Source organism: Mangifera indica, chromosome 11 (genome assembly GCF_011075055.1).
Source record: "Mangifera indica cultivar Alphonso chromosome 11, CATAS_Mindica_2.1, whole genome shotgun sequence".
NCBI classification, from domain to species: domain Eukaryota; kingdom Viridiplantae; phylum Streptophyta; class Magnoliopsida; order Sapindales; family Anacardiaceae; genus Mangifera; species Mangifera indica.
In genome coordinates this window covers 4,103,545-4,126,216 of record NC_058147.1, presented here as the reverse complement: position 1 = coordinate 4,126,216, position 22,672 = coordinate 4,103,545, and the positions used below count along the sequence as shown (strand labels likewise).

Sequence of the window (22,672 nt, the reverse complement as noted above, 5' to 3'; positions counted from 1 at the left end):
CAAAAGCTTTTAAGACTTATGTGATAATCTTGTAATAATAATAATAATAAAATAGTTGAAAAATATAATAATTAGTTTATTAGGTGTTGAGTCAATTTTTTTAATTAATGGAGTAATGATTTCGAGTAAAAACACGTGATTTATGTTTCTTGAACTGCAGAAAGTGTTTTCAAGCTGTACTCCTGATTGGGGGAATTTAGATCCATTTTATTAGTTTTATTATTTATTATTTATTATATTAATTAAAAATAAAATTATTTTTCATTGACGTAGAAAGCAGCATTGACGTGTAAACAGTGAAAAGACAGTTGCTGCAAAGAAAGTTGCTCAGCATGAAAAATGGAGGATCAGATAGGCTCTTCTGCATCATCAATCGCCTTTAACCACCACCGAAACCAAGGCAAAACAAGAAATGTCAGGCATCAAGGTAGATTGTCTATACTTTGCAACTTATTGAAGGAAGGGAAGGTTTTCGCTACTTAAATCATTCTTCGTTGGCCTGGTATTTATAATTTTAGCTTTGCTGTAGACTACAGTGAATTACCAATATGTATGTAATTTAGTAAAATGGCCTTCTTTTGTTTTTTGGGGTTTAATATTAAACAAAAAATGGGTTCAGACAAAGAAGGTGACAGCCAGAAGTGAGAAAGAAGCCACAGAAGCTGATCTGCAGACTGCCAAGACGCAGGTTGAAGCTACTGATGAAGCTGTGGATACCAAGAAGAGACTTCATAAGCCCATGTAAATTCTCCACTTAAAAACCATTCTTCATGGCAATCAAATTACCCAGAACTTAATTTTAACGCTGCATTTATGTAAATACACATACGTGGTTAATTTTCACATTAAATTCTGCTCAGGGAAGTTTCTTCTTCGTCAATACACAGAGAAATTTCAATTTTTTTTTAAAATAAAAAACAATTAGATATAATTTTTAGAAATAGCAGATGGGGGCTTTTCTAAGCGAATATAGTCGTACATAATCCCATTAAAAGGACCTGTGCTTATTGCTTGTGTCAAAAAGATGGTATTATCCCCGGCAACAAGCTGAGCCCCTGGCACATCAATGTTATAAAGCCAGTAGAGTCCATGGATTCCATGGCGAGCAATTGTGTTGTCATGCCCAATTTGTCCGGTTGTAAATGTAGGAGGATCTGCATTTGGGTCATTCACCCGGACCTTCCAGAAAAAAATATTCAAACTGTAAATTCACAAGCAATATGGAGCATTAAGCAATTGAGCTCCTTACCTGTAGTTCTGCAATATTGGCAGTTGCAAGAGCTATTCTCAGTTTATAGGTTCCACCCTGTTCCACGCTGTCAAGATTGAAATTAATTTGCCATGTAGTTGCCTCATATGTGCCATCATCTTTCTTCCTGCATTGAAACCAAAGCTCTAGTTGTGGAATTTCTATGACCATAAGTTAAGAGCTTTTGATTTTGATTTGATTTTAAATATGACAATTCGGTCAGTGAAATCTGGTCATTGGCCTATTCCTGAAAGAAATTTTTATATATTGAAACTCTTAAAAGTTTTAGAATATTAAAAATATGTCATAATATCTAATAAATATTTTATAATTTTTTTACTGAGAAAGAGAGAAAAAATATGGAGAATTTTGTTTGCAGGGATAGAGAGCGGAAGGTAAGATAATTTTTTTTTTTGGGAGGAGAAAACATGGACTGAAAAATTTGACCCCAACCCAATTTGTTGCCATTGATATTGGTGAAGGAAATGACCTGTCTCAAGACTTAAGAAAAAATTTGTCGGTCAGATGTCATAGTCATTCATTTAAATAGCTTGATTTTGTGTCTTTGGTTGTTTGTACTGTATATGGGAAGAGCCAAACCTTGTAACTTGAGCGAAGAACCAATCTTTTGTGTAGTCACTTTCACCGATGGTGTAAACTAAATCATTTTCAGGGAATAACTCTGCGTATCTTTCCCATAATCCATATTGCCTAAACCTGCCAAGAACAAGGTATTTTGAACCTACATATTCTCAAGTTCTACATATTCTTTCTTTGGCTCAATGTTTTGCAGATAATTTAATTCTCAAAATTTCAGAACAGAGAGCTAACCTGTCAGGATGATTAACATAAAGCTTGTTGATATAATTTGGATTAGGATCTGGAACATAAAACTCGAAAGCAGTACGATCAGGGAAGCCTATTTCCCACAACGTCGGGCCATCTCTGGGAGGCTCAAATGCAAGCTCACCCAGGTCAGTATCACAACCTGCTTAAGTATTTTTCTTCCAATCAAAGACTGATTTTATTTTACAATCTAAGAACGTAGGATTTTCATGAAATATTTAACAAAAATACAGCACCTTCAGTTATGGTAATGAGAGCTTCATTGTGATAATCTCCAATGAAACCAGAGACCCAAGCATACAGATTGTAGTCCCCAGTACGTATATCATTGATGGAAAAATAGCCATTCGCATCAGTTGTCGTCCAAAATTGGTAACCCTGATCAGAAACAGAACGCCAAAGTTATTCAACTAAACAACTTAATTAACGAGAATACCAACTTGACACAGCCTAGCTGTGCTGTGTCTTATTACCAGACAATGTAGATTTATAGTAGCCACAGAAAAATAAAAACGTGAAAATGAAAATACTAAAACGTTTTTTTTTTTTTCAAAAAATATAAGAAATGGAAATGTTGGAAAATGTATAAATATTAAAAATAAAAGGATTTTTTTAAAAAATACGAATTTTTATAAAAAATACAACAATTTGTATTTCTTTACAAATATATAGCAAATTTTTAACTATTATAAAGTGTACACTTAATAAACTTGATTTATTTACTGATAACTTAATATATAATGTATATCAAATCTGATGAAACAGATTTTTAGAGTATTCACTGATAGTTGGAGAAGTCGAAAATGAAGAGGAGATGAATTTTAACATGCCGAAAAAGAGAGAAGCTTAAGAAGTCAAAGAGAAAAAGAGACAAAATCAGAGTTAGAGTTTGAAATTGTGAAAGAAAGTGAAATATGAAATCGATTAGAAAATAAGGTTCCAAAACCAAAACACTTTTGAAATTTTTTTTTATATTTCCGAAATACCCTTAAAGCGTTTCATATTAATTTCGAAGTGTTTCAAAAGCAGAAATATTTCAAAAAGGCAGAAAGGTGCATTAATGTGCTTCCTAGGTTACCACAATAAATGAAGATTAGTTAGTGGAGAGGTTAGCCGTTTTTTAGTGCTATATTCATATAGCTACTAAATGTAACATTAATGTTAATAGAATGGAGATCAAAGATCACCTTGCATTCTCTTTGCCATGATCCTGCCTCTCCAGGGGGCGCTAACCCAACATAAGCACCGCCGGCTGATATAGAGAGATCGCTAACATACCTAGGCAAGTGAAATGTTTATGAAATTGAATAAATAAAATGTCAAAAATAAAGGATCGAAAGACGGAGTAAGTCAGAAAGGTAGAAAGATTCTAAAAGAGAACATTTGAAAAACCAACCAGTCTCGGACTTGTAATCTACCACTAACACTACCCCGTTTATTCCACCCTGGAAAATCATCAGAAGCTGGGAAATTATAGGGCCAACTTTGGACTTCTGTCAACATCTGAATTTTATCTTAGTTTAGTCATAGTAAGAAGTATAAATATGTACCATGATAAAGCCAAAAAAGAAGGTAAAGTGTAAGTGCATTAAACCTGCTGTTTGGCATCCTCCCATAACCAGAGAGGATCCGTGTTATCCAACAAAGTGTTGATATAGAAAAAAACTGGTCCAAAAACTTTCTTCCATTGCTCACCATCTTTGAGCTTGAGTACCAGATCCTCTCCTGAGTAATGAGCGCTGAGAAACATCTGATTATAACAGTTTTAACAAAGGTACACTTAATCAGCCACCATAGTTTCTAAATTTCATGATGAGTTAAAATCTGAAAAGGGATGTCACCCAAGTACCAGAATTCAAAGAAGTGAAGTCTAGGGAAGGAAGCAACTCACCGCTAGAGTGATGGGGCCAACATGTGATGTTAGGTTTTGTTTGAGTGGTCCACCTGATCGAAACTCATTGCTGGGATTTATATGCCAGAATCCCACTGGAGGGTCACTGCATATCCACCCATGGACCCAAAGAGCTCTATTCTCGCAAGAATATTGGTATTTGTCATCTACCTAGACATTAAATACAACTTATCACAATTAGACTATGACAATATTGAATGATAGTATAGTGATAAAGAGGGAAAAGGGTGAAGAAGGAATACTTCTCCTTTGAATTCTGGCTCTATAGGTTTGACTAGCAGGACAGCTTCTGGGGTGGCCAGTTCTTTGCATCTTTTTGGCAGCCGGTCGTCTGGCAGCGGCATGTGTCTTTGCCTGTCATCTGCTATTGCCATGTACTGAAATCTGATTGTCCAAAATATAGAACCATTAACCATTTTCTCGGCCATCGTAATTTTTCTTGCTAGGATAACAAAATTCAAACATGAGGTGTAGGTAGGTTTTCCTTTTCATGGAATTGCCAGAAGAGACCAAAATTATGATTTGATATTTTACCAACAATATATGAAGAGGAGGACTTGAAACTTATAACGTCCTAGTCTAATGGCGTAATTTATTGTTTATTTTGAATACGTATTATCATAGTTTTGTTTCTTAATTTTACAATTTAAAAAATGTTTTGACTATTTAAAGAGTTCACATAGTACAATAATTAGTGTGTCCAAAATAAATAATATCTTAACAAAAAATAGATCTATTGGACCGGGAATGTTAGAGAACTTGTTTAGCACAAGTCTTCATGGGCAACTATCTAGTATTTACAATCTTATAATGAAACAAACCAAAGGCGATTTCCATACTTGTCTTTTCTAAGCTTGAAAACAATTCTTGTCTGGGGAAGGTTGAAACCAGACCAATCCTCCAAATGTTCATAGATGGCATAGGAGTAAAAGCCCGAGATATTACGAAGCATTATATACCTGAAAATTCATTAACAAAATCAATGCTTATATTATCTATTGCGTCCTTATTAAGCTAAAATTATGTGTAAAAATTTATACTAAAACCTTTTATCTATATTAAGGGGAGCGAACTTGCTCTCCTGGGATTTATCCCACATCCTTGTGAACGATATCTCTACTTGCTCCTCATTCTCCACTATGACACTAAAACTCTCTCCATTAATCCTGCAAAGCAGCAGCTTTTCTGCTTAGAATTAACTTGAATATAATTCAGCTAAAAGGAAAAAAGTTATGACAAATAATGTGGGACCAATAGGATAATGCTGATATTCGACATACAATTCAGATTTTCCAGTTGTTCCAGTACTCCCTGCTTCGCTCCAAACAAGATCCCAGTACCTAGATTTATACTGAAATCATTTAGATAAGATTTCCAAAAATTGCATCTATACTTTAGCTTGAAAATAACCTTAGAAAGCTCTTTAATAGTAGATTGGATAGCAAACACTAGAAAAAGCAAGGTGTATAAAGTCATGTACCCTCTATTATCCTCCTTATTACGAACTTCAACCAGATTATCGATGTCATAGCATTTTATTCCAGTCACATGTCCAGCTGGTTTCGATATTGTCAGTTGGAGAATGCCGTTTTCCATCACCACCTATTTAATGGGAAGGTTAAAGACAAAAATACAGGTGTCATCAGTTTTTTCTCAGAAGGATTTTCAAGGTAGCATTGACAAAACTTTCCAGAAAAAGAATGTAATTTCTAATAATAAAAAGCACTGATATACATGATGATCATAGATATGCAACTGCACTCCTGGAGCTGACATGTTCAGTTTCCTGGAAACTCTTTGCTGCAGAGATAGAATTTCTGAAGGTAGATTTCTCCAAAACTCTTAATAACTATGTGAGAGCAAATTTGTCACTCTACTGATATCATAGTTCAGAAAAATAATGAGAATGTTTGAAGGCTTTATAATTTGGAAAGTGGTTTACTTGAACTAGAAACCAAGATTACTTTATGGTCTCTCTTATTTGTAAATTCTTTGTTCAGTCGCCACCAGCACTTTCTGTTACATATTGTAGAGGCGTGCAAGAATCGCCATGTGCACTAACTGAAGCACACCAAATCATCAACTTTGTGTGCGACAAAAATAATCCAAACCTTAAGACTCCTACGATATGTCAAGATGTTACTTACGAAACCTCAACAAAATGCACATCTGATGTTCAGAAAATCTGCAATTTCAAGTCATTATAAAGTTTGCTTTTGCTTCAAGTAGTGCCTATTAACCTACGCATGGAAGCGACAAAAATCATTAATAATTCATTTGACTGTTGAGGATTGTTGTGTCGGTAAAATCTACCCGTCAATACTTAGGCAACTCACGCCGTTTAGACTCCTATAGAATCAGCAGATTCCTACCCTGATGTATGACATATCTCCTTCAAGTAAGAAAAGATGTGAGTTGTTCAATCATGGTCGTCCAGCATTCAATGCAAGGTGACTGTATCGTTCCAACGACACAATGTGTGCAAAGTGAATGAGCTAGTTAGACAACATGTATCATATTAAATGTGGAAGTAAAATGGTGGTGTTACATTCAGCCATATCCAACATATAATGATCTTAAGTGAAGTTAATATACACCCATGTGTATCGTCATTATTTTCCAATTCTAACGTCAAAATCAATTTTAATACATAATATCTATCATTATTTTTCAATAAGTTTGTTTAACATAATGCTAAATTTTTTATATTATGTGTCATCGATTAAGATAATATTGTGATTATAAACGTTTTTAAAATTATCACTATATATATACCCGTAAGATCTTCACGTTTAAGATACACTTTTACACACACACAGATATATATGTAAAAGTGAAGAAACGTCATTTGTTGATTATAAAACATGTAGTATTATCACAATATTAGCCTTAAGTGATTAGCTCTTAAAACTCTTACTCTAGCAAGACTCACTTTATGCTCTCAGTGAAAATATTGTAAAAAATAATAATAACAAAACAATTAAACCATTTAAAAAAATTCTCTTTTACATTACTATTTCATTACTTTGTGTTTTTTACATCCGAACATTCTCCATCATAGTTTTAAGGCAACTCTAACATAACATCTTTGGATAGTTATGTCATAGCATTGATGCAATTTCTCACATCAACAAGGATTAATGGCTATGTTAGAATTCAGGGTTCATGGCTCTTGCATCATGGACGGTGTTGTACCTTTCTGTTACAAACTTCAATGGTAACAGCATGAGTAACGTTAAGCAGAAGCCACACGTTAGACCAAAGATGATTTGACTAATTTTAGCCAAATAATTAGTATAAACCATTCCTTTTTAACTAATGGTAAATTTAATAGTCGATCAACAATTTCCAGGGATAATTTCCTTAGGTGGTTGGTGGAATTAGAAGTCGGGAGGAGGACCTTCTAAACGAATATAATCATACAAGATCCCTTGGAAAGGGGAGGTGCTCTGAGTTTGCGTTAGAAAAATTGTATTGTTTCCTTGAAGAAGCATAGACCCTGGAAAATCCACATTGAACAACCAATAAAGCCCATATATTCCGTGTCTTGCAATTGTGTTTTCCTTCCCTATTACTCCAGTCTCAAATACAGCAGGTTTTAACAAAGGATCATTAATCCGAACCTGTAAAGAACATATATATTATATTAAATTTAAAAATATGCATACTTTTTCACAAAAAATGAACCCACAGGGACTGGGAAATATGAAAGAATTTGACGTTTCAATACCTGCAAGTTAGATCCATGGGCACTAGCTAAGGCCAAGCGCAGTTTATACGGCGCACTCGCGGTTACATTGTGAAGTTTAAAATTGATTTGCCATGTAGTTACTTCGTATGTTGCATTGTCCTTTTTCCTGCAATGCAACCCGCAGGTTGATTGTAGCCTATTAGCACAAATATTTTCCACATGATCATTCTGAGATGAGGAGAAAAATAAAAGGAAGAATTGGACCTTGTAACCTGGGCAAAAAACCAATCTTTAGAATAGTTACTATAGTTGACTGTGTAGATTAAATCTCTATCAGGATATAGCTCTGCATATCTTTCCCATAATCCATACTGCCTATACTTGTCAGAATGATTGACATATAATTTATTGATATACTTGGGATTTGGGTCTGGAACATAGAATTCTGCCGCAGAGCGATCAGGGATGCCGATTTCCCACAATGTTGGGCCATATCTTGGGGGCTCATATACAAGATCACCTAATTCAATGTAAGACTTTTCGGTTATGGTTATGCTAGCATCATATTTGTAATCTCCAATGAAACCAGGGACAGATGCATAAAGACTATAGTTGCCAGTTCTTATATTTTTAATGGAAAATTTGCCACTTTCATCCGCTGTGGTCCAGAATTGATAACCCTGTCAAAGAAATAGCACATAATTTTCATGTATGCTTTTACCATGTTAATACTCAAAAAATGGATATCGAAGCAGTAGCGAAATGGCACTACCTTGCATTCTCTTTGCCAAGATCCAGGCTCTCCAGGAAATGCCAAGCCTACGTAAGCACCATTTGCAGGCTTGGAATGATTACTAATAGCGTACCTGCACATGTATTATCATTTGTTTAGGCTTAATCCTCACAAAGCAAACATGGAAAAGAATTTTACAAGGAGAAGGTGAAGGGTAAACAAGGAGATACCTGTCTTGGACGAGCAATCTACCACTGATACTGCCCCGTTGTTCAAATTTTGGAAAATCTTCCGAAGCTGGGAAATCATATGGCCAGTCTTGAACTTGACTCCTCATCTAAAGGAAAACTTGTATTACCAATGGAAGTAGATAAGCAAGTTAAAATTGGTATTGAAGAAAAAGGCTTTCAGTTCTCTATCTCCAACCTGCTGTTTAGCATCCTTCCAGAGCTGAAGTGGATCATCTCCTTTCAAGAGAGAATTAACATAAATAAAAATGGGCCCGAAAACTTTCTTCCATGGTTCACCTTTTTTAAATCTCAGTACCAGGTCCTCTCCTGAATAATGAACACTGTGAAAAAGCTGATGAAAACATATTAATCAAAAGTAATATTAGAGCTCAAAATCATAGCTTTTGCTGTAAATCTCTTGCATTCAGCATGTAAATTTTACAAATTCAAAATCAGAATATAATATCAGAATTCAAAAATAAGTTACCGCAAGAGAAGTAGGGCCGACATGAGAGGTTAGAAACTGTTTGAGTGGCCCAGCTGATCGAGACTCCATACTGGGTGATATTTGCCAAAATCCCACCTGCGGGCTGTGTGATATCCAGCCATGGACCCACATATCTTCGCTTCTACATGAGTACTCGTACTTGTCATCCACCTGAAATTGACCCTTCTTGTTGAGCTCACATGCATCACCACAGGATGATCCCATAAAACATGATTTAAGTTCTTTTTGGTCAGTGTAGTCTATGGTTTTCTTTATGATTAATTGTGGTAGAGAGTGCAAAAACTTACCTCCCCTTTAAAGTTTGGTTCAATAGGATTTATGAGGAGAACCGCCTCTGGATAGGCTAGTTTTTGACTTCTTTCTGGTGAACGGTCTTCAGGGAGTGGCATGTATCTTTGCCTGTCGTCTGCTATGGCCATGTAGTGAAAGCTGTGCTTTCAATCAAGGATTCGTTAGAATTTTTACACTTACAATAAATTTGATGATACGCAAGAATGTAGCAGAGGATAATTTACTTGTTTTGATTGAGCTTGAATGCCATCCTGATGTTGTCAATGTTAAAAGGAGGCCAATCGGCTAAGTACTCGAAAATGGCGTAAGTGTAGAAACCTGAAGAACCACGAAGCATTATAAACCTGGAACATCATTCCCATCATCAGTTTCTTTTTATAACTGATTGATATATCAATGCTTACTAAAATTAGATATTACTCTCAGGTTTTAAAAAAGTACCTTTTATCGATGTTTAAAGGTACGACCTTTCCTTCAAGGGAGGAATTCCAAATCCTGGAAAATGAGAGCTCCACCTGCTCCTCTTTTTCCACCACCACTGTAAAATTTGTAGCCTCGATCCTGCATTTGTAATTGCTTTATGATTTAAATTTTACTCAAAATAATATATGATCCTGATAAATTGGCTTCATGAGAAAATTCCGGCCATTAATAGAATACATACCTATCAAATGTCCCCTTTGTCCCTCGGGTTCCTTCCTCACTCCAAACCAGGTCCCAGTAACTGCATATAAAAAGATGGCCCTGTTTTGGTCTAATTTTTCAACTGAACATCTAAATAAAATATGATCATATTTTATTTTTGTTAAGTCCAAAGTCTCAAAAGGCTTTTAATTGAAGTGCTGGCCTATAAGGTTCTAGTTAAGACGATTTTGAGGCACACCTTTGGTGCCAGGAAGATAACGAAAAAACAGAGCAGGGTTATGAAGATTTGTGGCCAACGTACCCTCTGTCAGCTTCAGGATTCCGAATTTCCAGTAAGTTATCGATGCCGCCAAATTTTATTTCGGTGACGATGCCCTGAGGTTTCGATATTGTGACCTGGAGTATTTCATTATCCAGTACAACCTGCAACAAACGAGTATGTCTCATTGATGTCACGAGGCACAACAGGCAAAGTATGAATAAATACAATACTACAGTACTTACATAATTATCTTGAATTTCCAACTTCACTGCTTGCGATGGTACAATCATAAGCAACAAGATAGAAAAAGACAGAGGGAGCTGGGCCCTTGCTATCCTTGTAAACTTGTTTGGCATTTTTCCAGGGCCAATTCAGGTCCTTGTGAATCAGTGTTTCCTGGAAATGAAGAGAAAGATGAGAAAATATTTAGAAAAGAAAATATGTAGACACGTGAACATGGAAATAAAGCCCTTGTAAGTTTGTTGGTTAACTTCAAGTCTTCAACTAGAGGCAAAGCAATTCCTCTTTCACCTTTTTCTTCTCGTGATCTCAGGAAGCTAGTCACCGACAACCCTTTTTCTCCCCATTCTTCCTATATTTTTAGTTGTAATCTCGTTGAAGATGACGACTTTATATGGAAGAACTAGCTTTGCCCCACGTTGAAAATAGGCAACAGAATTGGTTGAAGAAGTAAGGCAAAACATATGAAGCTCCTATTGCGTAGCAAAACATTAATATAGATTGGTGAATGGTGCCCATGCCATGTGAGTTAGCTCGTTGTAAATGATAATAGGCTTTTTGTTGGCGTTAGGTACATTCAACAATATCTAACTAGATTCAAGGGGTTAATAAAATTAGTATAATATTAAGAATTTCAAGAAAAAAATCTGGATCCGAACCTCTATCTTGATTTACATAGTGTAATAATTATGAGTTTGATCATTATATTTTGTGATTTAACCGTCTAACCAATTTGGATAATTCTTGCGTCTCGTAATTTATAACCATTCAACTAATTTGGACAAGTTCTCAGGTTACTCTAGGCTTATCTTCAATAATCAAAAGTGATATAATTGCAACGAAACCTTAAAAGTTTGCATTCAGAAAAGAACAAAAAGAAGGTCTAAAGAGGCTACCTTATGAGAATTAAGAGAGCTTTTCAAGGTCTAGAGAGAGTTGACTTTTCTTTTCTCTGTGTTTTGTGGCTTTCCATGCATGGAAGAAAACTTCCTTGATTTTCAAAAATAGGTTGAGATGATCACAATTCAAAGCAGAGTTTATTGATCAAGATTTTCTCTTCCAAGTTGCCAAGAATGAACCTTCTAATATTAGTAAATCTTTTTTTTTTTTAATCTTATTATATCGTTAGAACAAGAACTGATTTGAGGCAGGTAAATTGATGGCCTAGAGTAGAGATCCACAGAGATTTGAAAATGGGGAAAGGAGTAAAAATCTATCCGAAAATGGTAACAGCCCTTACTGTTATAAGGAAAGACACCAAATTTAAGGAAATTTTTTTTACAAATTTAATTGACTAAGACAATATAAGGAAGGACACCAAATTTAAGGAAATTTTTTTTATGAATTTAATTGAATAAGACAATATAAGGAAAGACACCAATCAAAATAGATATAAAATTGTAAAAATAAATAACAAGAACACGGGATTCTACTTTGGCAAAGAATTCAAAATTCATACCTCTGGATCACTAATATATTTTTATTAATGATATTATTATATATATTTTTTGTTTTGAAAAATAATATAAAAACTAATCTTATTTTCATATATAATTACTCTTAATTTTGTTACCAACTTACCTTATTTATTAAATTGTAGATGAAAACACATTTGTTTTTATTATAATAATAAGAAACATTATAAATATTTCTTTTAAAAAATATTAATAGTAAAAATAATTATTAATATATGATAATTTTATTAAATATAATAATAATAATGTATCTTTACGATAATATTTTTTTTCAAAAATAAATAAATAATTAAATCAAACAAATCATTAAAATTTGATACACATTGACTATAAAAGTTAGTAAAGTTGATAGAATATTAAAATTTTTAGGCCAAACGACTATTTCCCACCCAAGGTATGCTGTAATGACAAGTTTTCCCCCTTTAACTATGGAAACACCAAACACCCACCCATGACCGGTTAGATTTAACAAAACTCTAACGGTGGTAAATTTAATCTCATTTTTCCCTCTAAAAGTTTAAAAACTAACATTTTTTTCCTAAGCTAAGTTTGAAAAGATTACATTTTCCCCCCTAGGGTTTATTTCCAAACCCTTCTCCGTCGCTTTCTCCGGCGCCATCACCGGCCGTCTTCCCCTCCCAACGGTTTCTCTTCCACCGACGACATCTCTCAACTCGACCTCAACGCATCCGATGTAGAGAGAAGTCGTCTAGGAAGAGAAATCGTCTTCCCAGACGACGAAGACGAGATCGTCTGGGAAGACGATTGTCTTCCCAGAGGACGACGAGTCGTCTCGTCGTCTTGTCTTCGTCTGGGAAGACGAAGAACTTCGTCTTCCCCGACGAAGTTCTTCGTCTTCCACAGCTTCTCCGACTCCGATTGAAAGTCTAAATGGGAGGAAAGAGATCTCCGAAAGGTGAGGATGCTTTGGGAGGGAGAGACCATCGGCAATGGAGCCGGAGACCGTCGGCAATGCTTTGGGAGGGTGAAACTGCGATTTTTTAAAACTTAGGCTGGGGGGAATTTTAGTTTTTAAAGTTTAGGGGGGCAAAATATATTCTATTTTAGTTTATTTTTAATATTCTAGAGAAAATGACGATTTTACCCTTATCACCGTTAGGGTTTTGTTAAATCTAACCGGTCATGGGTGGGTGTTTGGTGTTTCCATAGTTAAAGGGGGGAAACTTGTCATTACAGCATACCTTGGGTGGGAAATAGTCGTTTGGCCAAATTTTTAAGGTGAAAACATGAGTTTGGGTCTTTACTGTGTTTATGACATTTTGATTTACTTAGTGCAGTAATTGTGGGTTCAATCACTGTGTTCTGAGTTTATCTATTCAATAAATATGGATAAATTTTTGATTTAAAAAAAAAAATAGTACACATTTACATTCTAAGTTTATCTGTCTAACAAATACAAATAAATATGTGATTATAAAAAAAAAAAAATTAGTACACATTATAATTTAAACAGAGATCAACCTAACATGAACTTCCTGACCAATCTCCAAAATTTGCAATTTGAGGTACCCAACGAAGTTTCAGAATTTGCCAGTTTAATCCATATAAGTCTGACCAAGGTTTTCATCATGTGGTCAAGCCAATGAAAAATGTGATCTCAAAATAACAATAATTTCATATTGAAAAAGGGCAAACATGCGTACGAGAAGCAACAGAGTTTAGTTTCCCTGTCACTTCTCAACCAAATGCATTATCATTCCTTGCTTCTTCCATAAAATTAAAATAATATTTGAATCTTATGTTAAATAATTGGAATGGGTTAGCCAGACTTGGTGGATTAGATTGGAATTTTGTGAGAAAATGTGGTTCAGATCTTCGCCTGTTCCCTCTGTTAAAGTCAAATTAAGACCATGGCGTATACGCATCTCAGATCTGAGATTAACAATAGCAGCCGCAAGAATTTAAAAATGTTGTGGCACCCTTTTGATTGAACGGGCGGCTCAAACTCTTGCGTTGGGTTGCACACTTCTGCTTTGACGAATTAAAATGACATCAATTTGTTTGGCTGAACATGAGGAAAAATAATATCTAATTTTATAATAAATTGTCTATCAAATTGAAGATTCAAAGAGGGGAGGTTTCTCTAAGGCTTCATTTACCTGGATCTTTAAGGGGAAAAAAGAAATCGAAATTAAGGATAAATCCACATGCAGGAACCAGAATTAAAAATCAGAATGCTTTGAGGTTGAATTGATCATTGATGTCACTATAGCCTCTGTCTTTATGTTGATTTTATCAAGTAAATGGTTAATCATCAATCTCAAAATTAATTAAGAGTTGAAGATATGATGAGACACGAAACATGGAGATGTATACCAACAACTTAGCAATATTTGCATTAGCCAAATCCCAGAGATTAAGGAATCTAGTAGAGTAATAAAATTTTTAAAGAGAATATCTGAGTTCAAAGTCTTTATCACGACTAGTGAAATCCTAACTTATCTAGTACAATGATTGTGGTTCTGATTGCTGTGTCTTAGATTTTATTCATCCGATCAAACCATCCAAAATTTTCTGGTTATTAAAAAAAAAAAAAAAAGGACATTTGCAATAGCCACTGCTAATAACAGTGTATATGTTATACTCGTATTAATATAACGGAGTTTGAACTTAATAAACAGAAGGTATGAAAATCTTCCTCCTTTCTTGGAGGAATTTCATGTGGCATTCTTGAGCACCATCACTCTTGAAGTCTCAAAGGTATACAAATCTTCCTCGCTTTAAAGTTTAACATGTCAGATAACTTTAGCCCTTTTCCGCCATACATGAGCTCCTCTATAGTTAGAAGTACCTCTCCTACAAACTCCGGCTCTACAAGATTTGTCATTAGAACTGGCTATGGTTAGGCCAGAGCTTGACCCCTATTGTACAACAATTGGCAAACATTTCATGTTCTCTATTCTCCTCCAAGTCAGTTTTTAAACCACATGTACACTATAAAACGCTCTCATTTGAATATTAGAATCCTAACATTAGCTGAATCCGTATTGCTCAGTTACATTTACAATAGAAGGCAACTGTGAAACAACACCGTATCGAAAGGCAGCTTGAATGAAATGCGGCATTGCACATCCTGTTCATCTTCAACTTTTTTAACTGTTAAAGTTTGCGCTTTAACAGGGAACACAATTTTACAACGAGAGTTGATGCAGTTGTTGATATAGCCCTGTTTTCTATAAAATTTAAGGGAGTTAAAAGCACCGTAATATATCCATCCAGGGAACAATGATCATATCCCCCTTGCTGTAAGTAACAGTTTCACTATATGCACATTCATGGGAAACAAAATATTCACATGACACCTAATATATTCATATATGTTTTATCCATATTTACAAGCACTTTTAGTAGAAGAAGTTGCCATTAGCAAAGAAACATATGAACATATAATAGCGCAGAAGTAGACTTCCTGTCAAGCAATTAGGAGCTGGGGGGACCTTCTAAACGAATATAATCATACATAAACCCTTGGAAAGGGCTTTGGCATCTTGGTTGTTTAAGGAAGATGGTATTCTCCCCTTCAAGAAGCTTAGTAGCCGGTATGTTTACATGGTACAGCCAATAAAGCCCATGACTTCCATGTCTTGCAATTGCATTGTCCCTCCCGATCAGTCCGGTTGTAAACAGAGGACGATTTGTGTTTGGATCATTAACTCGGACCTGGAAAAGATGGGGGATTCAGGATGTTACAAACTGTCAAAAAAGTTCATTGTCTAGAAAAATGGAGTGATCTCAGAGTGTTTCCAATTTTCTCCACAAATTACATGTACTCTCTCTAGTCTTTACCTGCAACTCAGCTAGGGTTGCTGATGCAATTGCCACTCGCAATTTGTAGTTACCGCTCTGATCCAGCTTGTCAAGTTTGAATTTAATTTGCCAAGTGGTTCCTTGACGTGTATCACCTGTCTCCCTGAGGGATAAGAAAGATTGTAAAGTCAGATATTTTAGACATACCGTCTAATCAACTGGAACAGCCACCGATAAAGTATAAATAAATTAACATTATCTTTGTGAGGGTAGTCATTGTTCCTATCAGTACTTTTGAAGATTTTAAAAACAAGAACAATGAGGACTATAAGTTAGAAAGCATTCTGGTTAAAGCAAGTATATGGCTTGATCATGTCTTGTTACATTATAAACTAGAGGATATTTGTCTATTACTATGCTTATCCTCCTGGAAATATGGACTAGCTAGCTACCATTCTGAACATAATTATTAATTTATCAAGTAAAAATCAACCATTTTTAGAAGAATATACCTGACAACGTGAGCAAAGAGCCAATCCTTGCGATAGTCACTGACACCAATTGTGTATATCAAGTCCTCATCAGGATACAATTCTGCGTATCTACTCCATAAACCATACTGCCTGAATCTGAAAGTTCAAAGAAAAGGAACAAATTAACTTGTTCAATCAACACTCAAAATCTTTAAAAAAACATAGAAAAAGTCCTCAAACGTTTAATCTGGGACAATAGAACAAGTAATGAGAAAGTCCCAACATAAAAATAGAGTCCATGGAGTCATACTGAAATATCTATTATGATAAAGTAGAAATCATTTTATACACACGAAGAAACCTTTTGCATTCCTTCTAAAGGACAAAATAATGGTGATTCCCATCACCTTAATGTCAATGCTGAGAGACTGTTAAATTATAATTATGAATGGGGAGCTGACCTTTCAGGATGATTGACATATAGTTTATTAAGATACATAGGATGAGGGTCAGGAATATAGAACTCCGCAGCAGAACGATCAGGGATGCCTATTTCCCACAATGTCGGCCCATCTCTTGGAGGCTCATATACCAGATCGCCCAATTCAATATTACAACCTGTAAATGAAGCCAATTATTCTTGTTTATCTGATAAAATTTGAGAAAGTGCTCAAAGTTGGAAGGAATGATACCTGAGGTTATGGTAACAACAGCATCATGTCGAAAATCTCCAATGAAACCAGGGACCCAGGCATAAAGATTATAGTTGCCAGTACGTACATGTGGTATGGAGAAATAGCCCTCCTCATCTGATTTGGTCCAGAATTGGTAGTCCTAAAGAAAAGTAACAGACAAAATCAGACCCTGTAAGGATAATATTGGGTATTACCCAAATTTCCAGAAAATACGCATTCTATAGAACTGAAGCTATCTTGTCTCTGCAAAAACCATCTAAAAACTCTTAAGAAAAATGATCTGCAGGTTGCTGGAATGACCCAAGAAATTTTAGCTTTTTGAATAAATTTGAGCCACAAACCAGTAGCTCAGGAGTAGGGGAATAATTAATGGTCTATGCTTTCACCTGTTCTTTTACACATAACACATCATGAGGGAGTCAAACACCTATTGGACAAATCTATTTTGAATAACTTCACCCTCATTGGTTCTATCACAAGCTAAAACCCAAGCAACTATTTGAATCTTACAAGGAACTTTGGCCTTCCAAATCATTTTAGCTGGCAAGAAAGAAGAGTAAAAGATTTTATAAAGCAAACGAGAAAAAATAGGTTACCTTGCATTCTGTTTGCCATGAGCCTACATCTCCAGGTGGTGCCAGCCCAACATAAGCACTATTTGCCGGAATACAGTCTTTGCTTACATATCTGTTCACATTCATCAGATGTCAATATCTCAGTTGTTGAATCACTTTGTTTATATTAAGTTACCATTCATTTGTTAAAACTCATTAACATAAAAGTAAATTCACAAAACCATTCAAAAAATAATTTGCTGCTTTCATACTCTATAAATATAAAAACTTAAAAGTAAATTTAAAAAAAAAAAAATCTGTTGTCAACCTTTTTTCTATAAATTGTGCTTTTCACATTATTGCAAGTACAATGGCAGTTACCATATATATCATTGCAATCAATACAAATAACTTCCAGCTTATTCCACTACAGAACTTGTTTTAGAAATTATAGTATATGCCACATGTATTCAGGTTTGGCCTTTTGCACCTCTAGCAAGTTTCTAATCAAATAGATATCAGCTTCCTAATGGCACCCAAGCTGCATCTTGCATGCCTACCTGTCTAACACTAGTAGTCTACCACAAACACTTCCTCGTTGTTCTGACTTCTGAAAATCCTCAGATGCAGGAAAACTGTATGGCCAGCTTTGGATTTCATCCATCGTCTGCAAATCAAGTTTGGCAATAGAATTGGCCATCAAAGGTCACTACCCAACTTTAAAAGCTATGTTACAATGAAACTAGTGTCATTTATCATAAGTAAAACCTTTATTTTTGCATCCTCCCAAAGCCAACGTGGGTCATCTCCATTAACAGCAGAATTGAGATAGATAAAAACTGGACCAAAGACTTTCTTCCATGGTTCATTAGGTCCAAAATTTGTCACCATATATTTTCCGGCATAGTGACCGCTAAGAAACACCTGATGACACCATTTTCATGATGTTAATTCAATTAGAGTTTGCAAACATATTATTTTATACCTATTGCAGTAGCATTACTAATGCCCATACTACCAATGTTGCATATTTTCTCTGTGGAGCATAGTTCATGATCAGTCACTTACAACAAGGGAGGTGGGGCCTACATGTGATGAAAGTTCCTGTTTCATTGGTCCACCAGATCGGAACTCATAACTAGGTGTAATTACCCAGAACCCTACTGGGGGAGCATAGCATATCCATCCATGAACCCTAAGATCTTTACTTTCACATGAATATTGATACTTGTCATCCACCTGAAAACCAAGAAATCCTAAAATGACAAGTGAATTCTTCACATAAACATACTTATGCATGGGAAGCAAAGCACACAACCTCTCTCTAAAAAGTTGGATCCAAAATGTATGTTTTGGTGGATATTTTGCTACACCAACTTGAAAAAGGAACAATCAGTTATAATAACTTAAGATGATGCTCAAGGAATGGGCCACCACAAAATTATATAGAATGAAACAAGTATAGAAAAGATACCTCCCCTTGGAGCTCAGGATCTGTGGCATTAACAAGGAGGACAGCTTCTGGATAAGCGAGGGGTTGACCTTTTCCAGTCATTCGATCCTCAGGAAGGGGCATATGTCTTTGTCTGTTATCTGCTATTGCCATATAGCGAAACCTGGAACCCAAATTCCAACAATATATCTACAATTTAAACCACTTTAACAAATCAGAAAAGCTTAAATTGTTTTACTTTCAGCACACAACCATTACTTCTGCAGGTCAGTGTTGAGAAATAATCCCAGACCCACTAGGCTCCTACAGGTGATTTATACGTTACTTAAAATACACTAAGTAAGTAATTCTTCTTCATAGATAGCAATTGTCCCTTTTAGTGCTATTTATTCCTAAAAAAGTTAATTGCATTGAAACCTAGAAAAATTCAATCAGGACAACTAACTACTAGCAGATGGACAGATACATTTTCATCAATCTTTACACAGTAAACAAGGCTAAAAGACTAGAACAATTTATTTGGATAACCGAACAACTTGTCAAACAAAGAGACTTTAACCAATAGTTAACATTCACTCATCCCTTGAAAATTCTTTCTATCAATCATCGAACAACAAGAGCAATCTGTATGATAAAAGAAAGAAGATGATATAAATCTATTTACATCTCTTTTCTGAGCTTGAAAGTGAATCGGGTCTGATCAAGAGAAAATGCAGGCCATTCCTGTAAGTGCTCATAAATTGCATAAGAGTAAAACCCCGATGAACCACGAAGCATAATGAACCTATAAGTAAACACAACAAAATTATTTTATGATAAAAATTCATTACAATATACAGATGCATGGTTCGAGCAAGGACCTTTTATCTATGTTTAAGGGAATGTACTTTCCCTCAAGAGAGGAATTCCACAACCTTGAGAATGAGAGTTCAACTTGTTCCTCTTTTTCAACAATGACCCTAAAATTTGTTCCTTCGATCCTACATAGTGTTCAATTCTTGCTCCGCATTAGAATTTAAATAATTTAATTCATTGTAGCAAAAGAATAAAAAGCAAATCAATTGTGGTTTTTGAGAGGCAGTTACACATCGAACATTCCCTTTCCCCCTGGTGGACTCCAATTAAGATCCCAGTAACTGCATATTAAAATAAAAAAGGAAAATCAGAAACAAAGTTTATCTCAGTAGAGTTTAAACTGCTTATATCAAAAATTTCATAAGAAAGGAAAGAAAGACAATAATTAGGAGAGAATTTCTCCTAATTTACGAACTGTAAAATAGACTCCTTCTCAAAAACTTGAGCCATGTTTAGGAATGCCTCTCTGTTAAATGATATATTACTTCCATGTTGTTACTCTTGGTCCATGAAATTAGGAACATTGTACAAATGCACTGTTTTGTATTTCAACAATTATAAATTTTTGGTAATATAGAAAAAAGGAACTTAAGTTATTGCAAGATTCTGTACCCTCTATTAGTCTCCTTGTTACGAAATTCAAGCAAATTGTCAATGCCATTATATCGTATTCCAGTAACAATCCCACCCGGTTTTGATAATGTGACTTGGAGTATACCATTATCCAACACCACCTGCATGCATTTAGAGTTAAAAACAAAACATGATACACAGAGTTAACCTAAAATTTGTCCATAACTAAACCACTCAGATCTCATGTGTTAACATCAATTCAAGCATATTAAATATGAATGAAAATAACGAAAGGAAACAAAAAAAACCACAGAATTGAATTACATAACGATCTTGAATATGCAACCGGACAGGAGCCATGGTGGGGCATGTGTTATTTTGCAGAACTTGTTTGCCACTGTCAGTTCCTGGATCCATGTTCAGTAATTATATGAATTAATATAAATAAAAATAAATACTGCCACAACAAAAAGTTATAAATAGAATTTGACGTAGTTCTGATAACCAAAAAATAAAAAAAGGTTCATCCCTTCCTTTATTCTTTGCTTAAAATTTGAATCTTGAAATGAACATACAGATTGCCACGTCGCATCGGTGTAGTGATTGCTACCCTAGTTAAATATAAATTCAATCGATCTTAATCACCCCATTTCATGTAATAAAAATCAGTAATGTGTCAACATGAGCTATTTTTCAAAGAGAGACCAAGCAATTCAATCGAAATTCTGATGGGTGATTTTCAGATTAAGAAAGTAAATTACATAAAATTAAAGAATGAAGAGAATTTCAATTGGGGTTTAAGAGAAGAGAATGGGAGATACCTTCACTCACAAAATTGCTACACATGGCAAAGCCACAACAGGAACAACGAGGGAATCTCTGCAAAATCCTTCTCATAGGGTCTGAACAGACTGGCGTGAAGAGTAAGAGAAAGTGACTCCTCTGATATGGTCTCAATCGACTTACATGAAATGTCAAAGAGAGAGATTATGCTGGTGGTTGTAGCATTTGAGGAGAGACTAACATGTATCCATGCACACAGCAAAGCAGAGATTGATGATAATGCGGGGTTCTAGATTGACCGGTTTGACTTGTTTTAGTTTATCATTGGTTGGTTTGAATTGAATTAAAAAAAAATTTAAATTAAATTTTAAAAAAAAATTCCACCAAATCTCAAATAAAAGTAAATTAACTTGTGTTTTAAAACAAGCTAATTCAAACTGAAAAATTATAATTTAGTCTAATTTGATCTAAGATTGTGACTTATAAAATTAATGCGTTAACAATTATATTTTTAAAATTTTATTCATTTATCTATAAAATTTATTAAAAATTAATTATTTTCGGCGTTGATATTATCTCAGATTCAACACATCAAGAATTATGAATATATATTATTAAATACATAATTAAATATATAACTAAATGTTAATAAGTAAAGTGAAATGCTAATCAATATAAATAATGAAAAAAAATTTAAATTTTAATTAGTAATTGCATAGTTTTTGTATGTAAATTTGATTAACATATTATTACTTTATATATCAAATCATTTGATGCACTCCAGCAAATCATTCATTTATATCAGTACGTTTCGCTATTAATCATAGAAGTTTATTTTATTATATTAAAGTTCACAAACTTCAAACATTACCATAAAACTGAAATAGTGATAATGCAAACCCTCTTGGAAATTTTATTAACACCTTAATATTTTTAAATACAATTTATCCTAAGTTTACTATTATACATTATTGAAAAGAAAGAAAAATCAATGAGTTTTTTTATATAATATAATTATTTAAAGAATTTATTTTTTATTTTTACTAATTTAATGTTATAGAATAAAAAAATAAAATAGTATTTCAACCGAGTTTAACTTTGAATAAAAAAGCGATGTTTTAAGGGCAAACCTTTAATGGGAAATGTAATCCACCTATCCAAAAGGAAAAAAATTACATTGAAGATGAAAAAGAAGGTTAGCTCTTTACAACGTAACTGCCCTATATTTGCTAGGAATGATACTAAATATTCAAGCTGTTCGTATAAATCCTCATTGTAAGATAAGATTAGAGGATAACTAATAACAAATCAAACACTCTAATATAAAGACACATCGGCTGGATAAAATTTGCATAGGAAATAGTATCCATTGGCCAAAATACTGGAAATTTACACTATCAAACAAATGAGATGAAATGAGAAGTTTGATGCATAAG

At 34.4% G+C, this 22,672-nt stretch overlaps 2 protein-coding genes, 1 long non-coding RNA gene and 1 pseudogene across 5 annotated transcripts; 1 reads left to right on the top strand and 3 right to left on the bottom strand.

Annotated features, from left to right (window-relative positions):
• Positions 1 to 299: 299 nt before the first annotated feature.
• LOC123228860 lies at positions 300 to 843 on the top strand. The gene is made up of 2 exons (XR_006504758.1): positions 300 to 502; positions 620 to 843. It is a non-coding gene; the product is annotated as an uncharacterized LOC123228860 (long non-coding RNA).
• LOC123228858 (probable rhamnogalacturonate lyase B) lies at positions 768 to 6,124 on the bottom strand. The gene is made up of 15 exons (XM_044654342.1): positions 5,742 to 6,124; positions 5,488 to 5,609; positions 5,288 to 5,347; positions 5,054 to 5,173; positions 4,847 to 4,966; positions 4,250 to 4,391; positions 3,987 to 4,157; positions 3,690 to 3,845; positions 3,492 to 3,598; positions 3,283 to 3,373; positions 2,332 to 2,473; positions 2,081 to 2,237; positions 1,850 to 1,966; positions 1,250 to 1,376; positions 768 to 1,179 (listed from the first exon to the last, which is right to left on the bottom strand). Exons 1-15 carry the CDS (start codon positions 5,781 to 5,783, stop codon positions 922 to 924), a joined length of 1,932 nt encoding a protein of 643 aa, XP_044510277.1. The 5' UTR covers positions 5,784 to 6,124; the 3' UTR covers positions 768 to 921.
• Positions 6,125 to 7,259: 1,135 nt separating this feature from the next.
• On the bottom strand, positions 7,260 to 11,049 carry LOC123229966 (annotated as a pseudogene).
• A 4,262-nt stretch (positions 11,050 to 15,311) lies between these two features.
• Positions 15,312 to 21,524, bottom strand: LOC123229868 (probable rhamnogalacturonate lyase B). 3 transcript variants are annotated; one of them, XM_044655864.1, is made up of 16 exons: positions 21,275 to 21,524; positions 20,778 to 20,860; positions 20,493 to 20,614; positions 20,111 to 20,161; positions 19,886 to 20,005; positions 19,690 to 19,809; positions 19,047 to 19,188; positions 18,662 to 18,811; positions 18,341 to 18,496; positions 18,133 to 18,239; positions 17,615 to 17,705; positions 17,016 to 17,157; positions 16,785 to 16,941; positions 16,363 to 16,479; positions 15,890 to 16,013; positions 15,312 to 15,763 (listed from the first exon to the last, which is right to left on the bottom strand). In XM_044655864.1, exons 1-16 carry the CDS (start codon positions 21,348 to 21,350, stop codon positions 15,524 to 15,526), a joined length of 1,998 nt encoding a protein of 665 aa, XP_044511799.1. In that variant the 5' UTR covers positions 21,351 to 21,524; the 3' UTR covers positions 15,312 to 15,523. The 3 variants fall into 3 exon arrangements, with proteins under 3 accessions (XP_044511799.1, XP_044511798.1, XP_044511800.1); XM_044655863.1 differs by having other exon boundaries at positions 18,641 to 18,811; positions 21,275 to 21,523; XM_044655865.1 differs by lacking the exon at positions 20,778 to 20,860 and having other exon boundaries at positions 18,641 to 18,811; positions 21,275 to 21,521.
• Between the last annotated feature and the right edge of the window lie 1,148 nt (positions 21,525 to 22,672).

Excerpts from the sequence above, each read along its gene's own strand:
- LOC123228858 (XM_044654342.1), bottom strand. The coding sequence starts at position 5,783 with ATGTCAGCTCCAGGAGTGCAGTTGCATATCTATGATCATCAT. Across the intron at positions 4,158-4,249 it reads AGCCAGAATTCAAAGGAGAA|GTAGATGACAAATACCAATA; the intron begins GTATTCCTTCTT and ends TTTAATGTCTAG. Across the intron at positions 1,377-1,849 it reads TTCTTCGCTCAAGTTACAAG|GAAGAAAGATGATGGCACAT; the intron begins GTTTGGCTCTTC and ends GTTTCAATGCAG.
- LOC123229868 (XM_044655863.1), bottom strand. The coding sequence starts at position 21,350 with ATGAGAAGGATTTTGCAGAGATTCCCTCGTTGTTCCTGTTGTGGCTTT. Across the intron at positions 20,162-20,492 it reads AACAAGGAGACTAATAGAGG|TTACTGGGATCTTAATTGGA; the intron begins GTACAGAATCTT and ends TTTAATATGCAG. Across the intron at positions 18,812-19,046 it reads ATCCTGAGCTCCAAGGGGAG|GTGGATGACAAGTATCAATA; the intron begins GTATCTTTTCTA and ends CTTGGTTTTCAG.